The 12006-nt window shown below is 37.5% G+C and overlaps 1 protein-coding gene across 3 annotated transcripts; it reads right to left on the bottom strand.

Annotated features, from left to right (window-relative positions):
• Window positions 1–828: 828 nt before the first annotated feature.
• On the bottom strand, window positions 829–11713 carry LOC131778992 (lamin-B1.S). Of its 3 annotated transcripts, none has more exons than XM_059095500.2 (14): window positions 10718–11713; window positions 9779–10061; window positions 9485–9670; window positions 8655–8780; window positions 7672–7892; window positions 7064–7254; window positions 6465–6582; window positions 3591–3669; window positions 3113–3220; window positions 2689–2808; window positions 2449–2579; window positions 1855–2092; window positions 1486–1652; window positions 829–1146 (listed from the first exon to the last, which is right to left on the bottom strand). In XM_059095500.2, coding segments are annotated over exons 1-14 (2280 nt in total). In that variant the 5' UTR covers window positions 11029–11713; the 3' UTR covers window positions 829–1145. The 3 variants fall into 3 exon arrangements, with proteins under 3 accessions (XP_058951483.2, XP_058951482.2, XP_058951481.2); XM_059095499.2 differs by lacking the exon at window positions 829–1146 and having other exon boundaries at window positions 1482–1652; window positions 10718–11091; window positions 11566–11713; XM_059095498.2 differs by lacking the exon at window positions 829–1146 and having other exon boundaries at window positions 1482–1652.
• Between the last annotated feature and the right edge of the window lie 293 nt (window positions 11714–12006).

Genomic DNA, 12006 nt, shown 5'->3' with positions numbered 1-12006 from the left:
CCTTTGGAACACCAAAACAGCCGATGTGACGTCACGTCAATGTGATAAATTTTTTAAGCTTTACCAAACTGGCTCTCTTGGTCCTTTTGACTCCTGATGTGAACCACGTAACTACCTTTAATCACAAGCGTTGTTTTCAAGACTCAAGAATGAAAATAATTACAAGAAACGGCCACGATCACATTCAGTTTTGCTCTAATTTTAATTGTATTTTTTGTTCCAAAAAAGTTAGAAACTCAGCAGTTTGTAAAGCTCAAACCAACCCACGTGATCTTACACGCACGCACACCACATAAATAACAATAGTCTGTAGACGTCCCACCCATTCCGCAAGGGGAAAATAACTAAATTAAACGAGAACAACGAAAGGAGCAAAAGACCCTGTACCATATTCCTTGAATGTTATCCTTGAGGCGATGATTAATGCAGCGCCAAAGCGAAGTAATCCATGTTTCTACGTTTAAAAAATCCTTAGACATGACATTAACTGTTTTTCGAACAGAACCATGAAATCTACATTCCAACTCAGATTTTGGTCAAGGCAATTCCGACTTGAGAAGTACCACACGTATCAAAATTTTTCGCCAGAATGTTTTTTAAAATTCCACCAGTATGAAACATAAGCACCAAGATTAAAACAATTTTGGATAATTTTTAATTTTTTCTGAGTCTTCACCCTAGAAAAAGAGAATTTATACTTGAAGAATAGGGTGTATCTCGTACACGATCAAATTTCCTTTACTACATTTGATCCAGATAAATGGAAAGTATTGTTTAAGGTACTTTGAGAGCTTATTTTAGGAGTTAGATTAAAAAGAAATTCTGAGGGGCTCCATACTTTCATCGCAAAGAGAAAGTTTCCAATTATCATTTTCTACACAAACGAGGATCAAGGAATCTTATCCTCTTACTTTGTTGACATTTAACTAAGTAACAATCTATCACTTTGAAAAATAGTGCACACATCACATGACAATGCCCTTAGCTCCTTCATATATGTAATAGTGACTGTTTATTTACAATTTTTGTTTCGTGTAGTTTGAAAAATTTATTGCAGCGAAAATTCCTGTGAGAACAACGAAATGTCATCATTACTTCACTCCGAACTATTCTTTCCATCATTTTTTCCTTTGGGAATGTGTGAATCTATTTAGAAGAAAAAAAGAAACAATTTAAAAAAATAATAAAATGAAAGGAAGACTACATGCATATCAAGAGAGAGGTGGGTTGCATTTCTGTGGTTGAAAATACTAAAAACTCCATAAACCTCCCAGTCTGAGTTTGAATGGTGGAAAGTGAAAAGGGGGCGATTGAAATCTCCAATTCCCATCAAACTAAAAATAATATTGGAAACGGAGGGAAATACACTGTATTTCAAAAAGCTAATTTGAGTTGTAACCCTGAATTTATAAATCTGATTCATTAGAGCACGGTTTTAGTTCAATATTTCGATAGCATTAAAACAATTTCTTCCCAATCCATTACCATGTGTCAGCAATAACGTAGGGCCTTGGCATTGGCGGTGCGAACTCCACTCTTTGATGACTGTTGATTTGACTTAGTCTGTCTTGATGTTGCTGTGACGGTGAACTGAAGTCTGTTGCAGGTAGAACTCGTATGGACCCTCCCTGGCCATTTTTAGAGGTCGAACTCTAAGTGGACAATGATGCATTAGCAAATATTAGTAACCAACGTACATTATCTCAATTCATCACAGATTTCTAATAGGATCACTTACTAAGGTATTAAGACCAATTTCCGATCAAGTTTTGGATTGCTTCTACTTTACATCGCCCCGTGATTTACCATAAGATTTGTACGTATTTATTGGACAACCTTAAATTTAAAACCTACCTTGCTATTTGGTAGAGAAGTCCCAGTAAACTTTCTTAGAGGAGCTCCTCCAGTTCGACTAGCCCCAGAAGGGTCCGGCCTCTCAGTCTGTGATCTCGCTTGTGGGTGCATGCTCATGGCATCATGGCCGCCAATCTTGGTCCTGGGTTGTACAGTGTGTGGATGGAGAGGGTCAGTTGGGGGATTTGAGAAAGGTTTACCTTCTGTTTCTTTTGGCAATGGGTCAGGAACTTTAGACCTAAAGGAAACGGGACATTCCAATAAATATGGTCGCCATTTATAACCCTTTTTGGGCACCTGAAGTCAACAAGCCCAAGTGGATGTTTAGCAGATTAAACATCCGTTGAGTTGCATACGCAGCTCATCAGTGACAACAGTGAAGGAATTAAACCAAAAAAAAAATTGGAGAACCGACACCCTTTCAAGGGTCGCTCATATAGCAATTAAATATGTCAACAAGCTGATAACCACACTTGAGAAAAAAACAGACGCAGTTACCACAAGAAACTGAAAACTCCAATGCCGGACTAATTTGTCTACTTTTTCTGTAATTGTGTATGTTGTGGAGAGAAATGAGAATACGTTGATGCATGCCTTGGAGAACGAGGAAATGTCTTCTCCTTAGCAGGCTCCCCAGTCTCTGGTAGGGTAATCAGTCCTGTGTCCCGCGTGGGAATTTGGTTCGGGACGCCAAATGGATAAGCCGCAGTTGTCCACGCCACAGCCTACAGAATTTAAAGAAAAAATATATTTCGAGTTCCATTGTCTTAAAGGATAATAAAACAATTTGCAACAATGAAGACGATGACCACAATACAAAAAGTGAAGGCTTACCTGTCCATTTGGTTTGCAAAGTATCGTGGTACATTCCGGTCCAGTTCCCCACTTGTGCTGCTCTTTCCACAAGAAGTCTGATGGAGGGTTGTGCCTGGTCAAGCTAGCAGCTGACCACACCTATAACGGGCAACAGCAAAGGGCAAGGCGTTATTCAACCAGATCATTTTCATTACGTAGATAGGCAGAGAGAATATCCAAAGGAGAATTGTGGTCTTATATTATGCCGCTGTGTTGAGCTATCATTTTCGTAAAAATAAATCACCAAGCGAGGCCACAATGCACGTCATTCAGTTTGAGGCAAATTAACATACCTACCAATGACATAATAACGTGTAAATCATTGATATCGATGGGCGAATCTCTAATTTTTTTACTGCTTTCCACCTTAGTATGTACTCCATTTGTGGGTGGAGATACTTACAGTAGCATGTGACAATGCCTTGAGCCGGGTTCTTGGAGGAAAACGGAAGACTGTCACAGGCCTACCAGCTACATTCTGTTGAACCATGTACCCGCCAATCTCTTCATCCTGGGAAAAAAATCAAGGATACGTCACGAAGATAGCAAGAATTTTCGTGACTTTGTTACCCACTGATAATTTCCAACGCTTTGCAACTCAGATATTATACATGAATCTCCACCGGCCAGGATAACGGGACGTTAGAGGAAAGAGCTATTGACAGGAAGACATAGTGAGCCACGACGCGCACAGCACTCTTAGGGTTGGGAATAGCACGTCACCGTTAAAGTAATCGAGGAAAAGTTAAGAGAAAGGCTAGTTCTGAAATCAGCAAAACCCTATATGAGGCACAGTTCATCGGCAAGAATTGAGACTCGGTTTTGACCACTTTCTAAAGAGCGATCAACGTATGGACCTTAAAAGTCAGAAATGAACTCACTTTGAATCCGGATGTGTTGAAGATTCTCACATAGTTGCCATCGGGGTTCACCTCCAAGATACGGACATTTCCTGTATGACTGGATAATGTAAGCAAGACAGAATGAGTGTTATATACCCTTCGCAGCCAGTGATCACGTGATAAAAAAAAACCTGGCATGAGAACCAACTGTGCTCAGTGGGATCCAAACAGAAAAAAAATCGCTTTGTTGGGATGTCCAAGGCGCAAATTGGCCCTTCAGCCAGGTCTCTTTTGCACCATGAGATCGCTGAACATAAAGGGGCCTTATTATACTCGCTCGTTTTGATAGCCATCTTAAATTTGGTCGATAGAAGTTAAGGGTTTTCTTAGTTTGCAGCGACGTTCGTTGTCGAGAAACATATCTCAACATATTTGGTACCTACTCAATTCTTAGACATGGTAATAACTTCTTTGTTTATCCTTAGGATAATTATTTTTTCCTTACTGTATGAAAGTCGCACCAACTCTTAAATGAGGGTAAGTAGCTAAATTGCCGATTGATGTGGTTGAAAAATCCAAGTCATCAGGTGAAAGTATTTAAAATCTTATAAAAAAAATTTAACATCAACAACTTTAAAAATCCTGCATAATTTAGTGAAAAATGACTTTATTGACAAAATCATTGTAATATCTAATGTGTTACAAAGCGATTGATGAAAATTTTATCATAATAGAAAATGCATCAACATGTGTGATAAGGTTTTTGTCGGCATACTAGTGAAAAAATGCCCATACTTTCTTGTAAACGGTGAGATAGAAATTCAGTGTTGTCAGTGTAAAAAGGAAAGAAGCAGAATCTAAACTAGATACATATAAATATCCAAATCTTCTTGAATATCAAAAAGGAAATATTTAAGATAACTGATTAAACTCTTATTGGTGATTTGTAATTTATCATGATGTCTGATTCCTGTAATTACTTCTAATTTGCAATAAATAAGATTATTGGGTAATTCAATCAAATAAAAATCCACATTAGGAATATATCTAAGTGAATAAAATTTCTCAATTATGTTATTTCAACAATAAATAATAAAGATTAATAAAATGTGCATCTCCTAAATCAACAATATCCAGAATAATAATTACTGTGATATAATTTCAACATAATCTTTACCTATTTGTAAAATCTGATATTTTTTTCAAACTTAACATCAAGCAAATGTTTTTAAATCAAATTTATGTCACTTCCAAAATTTTAAATCAAAAGAGACATATTATAATAATCACTGTCTGTTAACTTTTGTTCATCTAAAAATTCATTTAAAATTGTTGTGCTATTGGATACAATAGACTCTGAGTAAAGCATTAAGGGGCTTATCATATAACCAACACTCACATTTTCAGAAAAAAAAAAAAGGAAACTTGAATGAACTAAAAAAAAAAAAAAGAAACAAACTTGATGACAAAATTCAAGGGGATGCTCTACTAGATTGGACCGGAAAAATTTAAGAGTGGCAATTAAATTCCACTGTATAAATGTTTGCACCGCAGAGTTTAAAAATAAAAAAATTGTCAAATGTTCGTGAAAAAATATTTGTAGCTGGTGGCGTTTAAAAGCCCTGACAGATATAAAATAAAAATTTTTAAAATCCACTCTTTTGTCTTGTTAATAAAATTCAAATAAAACATCATCCATAAAATATTGCCCAAATGGTACCTGGTAAAATAAATAAACTCAGTCTACTAATTGGACTGCAGAACCACTGTCTGCAATAGCAAAACATGAACTAGATACAAATTTAATGGGGATCTGAAATAATCAAAACCATAGTTGACTTGAGCTGAACTTTGTGTTTCAAAGGGGAGTGCAAATTTGCATATCAATAGTAATGAGCAAAAAAAAATTGTCATCATGTGGCACTGTATTGTTCTCAATGGTAAATCTTGAAGAAGTCATACTGGGCCAGTGTGCGTGGAAGGCTCCGAAGAAAGCGAGACCTCCAAAAGAAACAGAATAACCAGAGTCAGACTGGTGAATGTGTGGTATAAAATTATTCAGAAATTTGATTTTGAACAGTTTTGGGAACAACAATAACTGTTTACATCAACTGGCCCAGAATGATGGAAAAGATCTGTGTTAGACACTTTGATTTAGTTCTCCTCAAATTGGATTCAACTGTTAAGTTACAAACTGGCCTTTTGGGAACTTTTTTCAATGAAAAAAAAAAATTCAACCAATATTTCAAACTAACATTCTATCAAGGGTTTAATCCAAAACAAAATGCTTAATTGCTAGAAAGGCAGCTGTTACTTAACATCAGTGCATTTTCATATAAATCATGTTAGTAGCAAATACATGTAAGCCTACAAAAATTAACACTCCCTTGCAAATAATATTTTATTGGTTTACCCTTGGTATATTAATTGGCATTGTTAACCATCAGAAACAATTTAAGGGGACCCAATTTATAGTTTCAACTCAGTGACTCAAAAACTTCTTAGTGAAGAGTGAGGCACCACAGCTAGTGATGCATGAGTACACAAAAGGAGGAGTGGTCTGTATAAATACAAAGACCTTGTTGCTCTGTAATGTCTACAGTCACTGTAGTGCTTTCATCACTCTTTCCTTCAAATACCCAGTAGTAGCATTAAAACCAAGGTGACTTGCTTTGGATAATCTTTGATTTGACAGTGCATGGACATAACATAATCACCAATCATCAAGAGAATGCCCCAGACTTAAGTCTGTATGCATCTTCCTCAGAGATGAAATTTTTTTCTGTTTTTCAAGATCTATGCATTTGAATCACCGCAAAACCAGGCAATTTATCATCCCTGCCTAGCATTTTAAAATACATCACACACATACAGACCATACATCTATAATAAAATACAAGAAACTTAAATCACCTTGAAGTAGGGCTGTGATAGTCCACAAAGTTTGGTACATAGGACCAGGAGTGGCGGTATGGACTGCTAGTTGTTATGGGCTGAACTACAGGCTTTACTTTTGTGCCAGTCAAAGTGCCTGACATTTAATCACAGTAAACATGAAGTTACTTCCTGGCTTCAAGTTTAAAGTTTATAGATTTCTTTTAGTGAGCATAGAATTAAATGTATTTACATTATTTCTGACAATATATCCAAGTTGAAGAAGAGTGCCAACTTTAGATTAAAGCTTGACTGATCTTTCTATATAATTATATATATACACCCATCACAAAACAGAAATATAATTGCAAGCTGGTGGTTGGCAATGACTTAATGCAGGGTTATGCACCCTGCTTCAGAAACATCCATTCACTCCAAAACTTGAAGAAAGTCCAGACAATCATCTGAATTTCATTGGTTCAATTTAAGTACTTTTCTCCAATGCCAGCACTCAATTAAAAATAACTGGAATTTTTCCAAGGAAACCTCACAAAAGTTTTGAAGCATTAAGCTATAATTGCCACATAAAACAAATAATCATTCAAGACTTAACATTATTTTACATCAGCATTAAGTACCTGCTGTAGTCTTGGGTCGTGTCACAGGACGCCTTATCACTGCAGTACTTGTAACAGCAGGGGGATGTGTGATACCCAGAGTGGTAGCTGGTCGTTTGACAGTTGGGATAGGAACCTTCTCTGTAGTGGCATGCCAGGTACGCGAGCGTACTGGAGTAAGAGGTACCTTGCTCTCCATGGCCAGGTTTAACCTGGAATGATGAGAAATGGGCCAAAAGTTTGATGCACAATAATATTGTACTGCACATATACCAAATCATGGGAAAAGTCTTAACTAATCAATAACTGTAAAAAACATTTTTGTCAAAAGAAACAAAGTCATAGTTAGAAAATAGGGATGTGGCTGAGAACTTATTCAGGCAGAGAATGATGCTGGGTGAAAAAGGGCAGATGCATAATGGTATCATGCCCTTGCTTCCTCACTGGAAAGTTAATGCTTAGGTCACCATACATTTTACTTACTAGACTCGCCATGCAAACTGCAACAGTTTTTTAAAATTTAATGATTCTAAGCATGGTACAACAACATGATGGCTTTTTTATACGCCCTTTCATTCATGGTTTACGTAACATTCTAGTTGCAGGTCTGGAAAAGAAATTTTGCTCACCTTCTCTCCTCAGCCTCCAGTAAAGTGGCAAATGCGTCCAGTTCTAAGTCAAGTGGTAGATGGGCATTGTATGCCAGCCCCAGCTCCCGCACCTTGGCCATTAGGACTTCTTGCAGCTCTCGCAACTTAGCCTCCAGATTCTTTATAGTGTTTGCAGCCTGCTGGCGCTCCATTTCCAGGTTTTGAATAAGGCCAGCATTTTGGGCTTCCAAACTGGAACACTAGAAAATGAGTTCAATTAGTTATTTTCATTGTTTATCATTTAAGAATCAAATATTTTTTGACAGGGCATATCTAAAAGCACATGTCAGAAATTTATAACAATGGAGCTTTTAAATTTCTTGCTGAACATAAACAGCGATGTCACCACAGCAAACAAATGAGAAGTCTCTTTCAAAGCTTCAGAGCAAGCTCTTATTACTTGTGCTGCAGGGTGCCTGCTTTGTCACCAGTGGGATGATCTGAGATGAGTCACCAGAGTTGAGGAGAGGTTGGCCACTGAGGGTTTGGCACTAATAGCAGTGCTTAACCCTTTAAATCCCATGAGTGACCAAGATAGAATTTCACCTCACAATATCCTATGCTTACAATATCAAGGACACAAGCGATGAAAATAAAGAAAAGATTATTTAGGGGATTATTAGTTGATCCAATACCAAATTCTTCAAACTAACATCATAAGAATTGTATGGCAAACAGAAGAGAGAATTACTGATGAGATCTTGGGAGTTAAAGAGTTGACTCCTTGCAAACCTCTCACTGGTTTATGTTACTCAGGACCTCATATCTTAGAGGGCAAACTCATGCCAAAGCACTAATGGGGAGGACCTACAAGTATGTATTCACAGACTCTTTCACTTACTAGATAATCTTTGTTATCTGTTTGATTGAAAAAATTACTGAGAAAATTTCAGCCAATTATTGATTAATGGTAATGAAGGAAGTTCAAGGTACAGGGTATTTGTGATATTTACTATAGATACCTTAGCTTCAAGGTTGATGTTCTTAGAATGCAGAGACTCAACTTGAGCCTTCAAATGGATGTTGTCGTCTGTGGCAGCTGCAAGGTTTCTGCTTTCATTATCCAACTGTGCTCGGATCTGGTTCATCTGCACGAAGCGGAAAAAATTTTGTATACATCAAAATTAATGGTACCTGCATCAAACTCCAAGCTGAAACCATTTTTAATCATGGTGAGTGGAAAAAAATTTGTTGACGGCATATGCAGCTAAAAGATACCAGTTTCAGAGGAAGTGTTTTGAAAGTCTAAAATTAAAGTGAGACAAACACTGGCACAAAAATATATGTAATGTTTCACAAAATTTCCTTAATATTTTTTCACCATTTTTGTGACTAAATTTTTCTAGAAACTTTTTAGAATTTTAGGTCACAAAAAGACCTTCTGCAAGTGCTTGATAACATCAGTGTTGAAATATTGCTACTGATGCCTTTTCCAAGTTAAATTTTTTTTACATGTATATGGCATGAACTTTAGGAGGCCTGCCGTTAAAGTAGTAAAATATTTCTCAGTTTCAATCTCTTATGGCTAACATGAAATTTGGTTATGTTCAGTTGGACTCAGCTCTTTTACACAAGATATCACAGTGGTATGGGGTGAGGTTTCAGTCATATAATTTAAAAATAAATTACAAATTTAAGATAGTTCAACTAAACTGAATTCTCCAGGTGGGACACTTCATCAACTCTTCTCAACATAAGGGTGGAGTATTATTTGTACTAAACAAATACATTAGCCCACTAAGAGTGATGTAGGTGATATAAAAGTTAACATTGAAGGATTTTTTGTACTTACCCCATTGTGATAGGAGATTTCTGCCTCTTCTTTGAATCTTCGTAACTCTGCATCACTGTGCAGCTTCACTTTGGCCAACATAGCTGACAAGTTTTCATCAATAATGTTGTGCTCATGCAATCTTTCCTCAGCCAACAAGATAGTCCTTTCAGCATCATCCAGACGACAACGCATTTCGTGCAGCTCCTAAAAGACAAGCACACTAATTTGCATCTTGTTGCTTAAGGTGAAACATGGTATCTAACAGATAATTATCGATGAAAAATCAATGATAATTTTATAATTGGTTCTCACCTTTTCATGAAGCTGCTGCTGAAAGTTGAGTTTATCCCTGAGCTGATTGGCCAAAGTCTGGAGATCAGCTCTTGCTGCTACCTCAGTATCTAGGGCTTGCTGAGTTTGTGTCAAGGCAGTTTGAAGCCCATCTCTATCTCGTTTTGTATCCATGTGGGCATTCTGATGTTGAGTGGTGGTGACTCTAGCATCCTGTAACAGTGCCTCCTTTTCTGCAATAACTCGCTGGGCATCTGCTAGAGCATTTTCTAACTTTTGGCGGGCACTGGTCTCTTCCCCTAATCTGATTCAGACAAAAGAATATTCAAAATTGCAACAATCTGTATATTACTTACATTGCCTGCTAAAGCACACCCTAGCAAGAGATTTAATTTGTTAGATAAAATGGTGCACAGATAAGATGTGCTGAGGGGCTCTAAGTCCAAGAGCACTAATTAAGGATATCTACTTCTTTTTTTTTTTTTCATTAACTGATTCTGTTTTCTCCCATCCTAGGAACACCATTTAGAGGGCTAAAGGAATGGGGGAGGTAAGGACCTATTTTGTTCCCACCCCTCCCCACAGTCCATGTATAGTTTTCTTTAGCAAGTTCACCAAATCCCAAAAACATTATAAGTAACTAAATGAATAGGAAAATAAATGATTAGATTGACCAAAAAACGGTTTAACTTATGATGAAATTTTTCCCATCCTAAGCATATTAGGAGCAAGGGAAGAGGTCAGCAGAGAGCTGTTTTGTCCCCACCCATCCTGAAATTTTATATTTTGGCATTTTCATCACATCCCCTAAAAGATCAAAAGTAACTGATTGATTGGGTCAATAAATTATTGAATTAAAAAAAAATCAGTTACCTTTTGGTGAGCGTATCAAACCGGAAAATGTGGGGAGAAACTATTGTTTACTTTTTTATTACAATCAAACTTAAGTTTTAGACCTACTTGTCCTGAAGCTCTGCCACTAAGGCAGAATTCTTCGCTGCAGCCAATTGGTGCTGTGTTCTTTCTCGAGCCATTTCTTCGAGTCTGTTCCTCAGTTCCTCTAGTTGACGTTCGTACATGCCCTTCAGAGCCACCATCTCATCCTCTAGAATCTTGGTCGTGTTTGTAAGATTTACTGTTTCCATACGGCCGCTTTGCTCGCGCATTTGTCGCACGCGAGATATGTACGAAGCAAAGCGATCGTTTAAACTCTGGAGATAATCTTTCTCCATGTAACGAGGCACAAGAATCGGCGAACCCCGAGTAGTCATCTTTCCTCGTTGGTGTCTTGGCAACTAAATGGTCAAGTCCTCAAGTCGCTAAGTAAACTAGACCTTCCAAGCAAACAAATTTAATAATTAAAGACGAATGTTAACAACTGCGGAATCCCTGCCGCGATAACTGAATGTTTTTAATATCCTGTCGACCACAATTTAGAAGTAGTTTCGACAGTTCTCTCAATTATTCGAAAAGCCGATTTCGCATATTACTGTGTAGCTCACCGAGAAGAACACGAGCCGTAAATAGGATGAGTACACACAAATCAGATTCCTCCGCAATTTGTAACAAAATGTTGTCGCTAGGGAGAGTCAAAGTTAAACAAAACGTTGACTTTTGCAGTTACTTTCACCGAAAAGCCAACAAGTCGTTGATATCCCGACGAGATTACGAAAATCAAAGTTATTTTTCGTCTGTAGAGCTGAGTTCCTCGATCGTAGGGCACTAAAGTTCAAGTTGTAAGTACATTACAAGTTGTCTGCCCAAGTGTTCGCGGACTCTTAGGGAATAACAAGTGATGGAATTCGAACCTCTCACGAAAAAAACTACTCCCAACGCACGCGCCAACGGAAGGAAGATTTCACTGTGATTCCATGCAGTGGTCTTCCATCAGAAGAGGATCGATCGCCAATCGTTACAAACTCTCTTGTGTTTTTTTTTACTTAGCGTCGAAACCGTATCTAGGCAATGACTGCAAGAGCACATGGGAGCTGTTCTCAAGAGACAGACACACAAAACATTCATATTTGCATGACCAATCAGAGCACGGCTTCGAGGCAGGGTGTAAGTTTCATACAAAGGCAGCCATGCGCGACGCTATTGTCTTCTAATGAATCTAACATATTATTTTGGAACAATGATTTAAAGAAAGAACTTCAAAAAATTACTTCACAGTGTGTAATTAAGTGGCGTTGTTGGTGAAATGATGGACGATTTACGACCCTGTGAAGGTTTCATTGGCATTCTTTGAG

Source organism: Pocillopora verrucosa, chromosome 8 (assembly GCF_036669915.1).
Source record: "Pocillopora verrucosa isolate sample1 chromosome 8, ASM3666991v2, whole genome shotgun sequence".
Classification (NCBI taxonomy): domain Eukaryota; kingdom Metazoa; phylum Cnidaria; class Anthozoa; order Scleractinia; family Pocilloporidae; genus Pocillopora; species Pocillopora verrucosa.
Note: the sequence above shows the minus strand (reverse complement) of the source record. Positions and strands in the feature narration are given on the sequence as shown.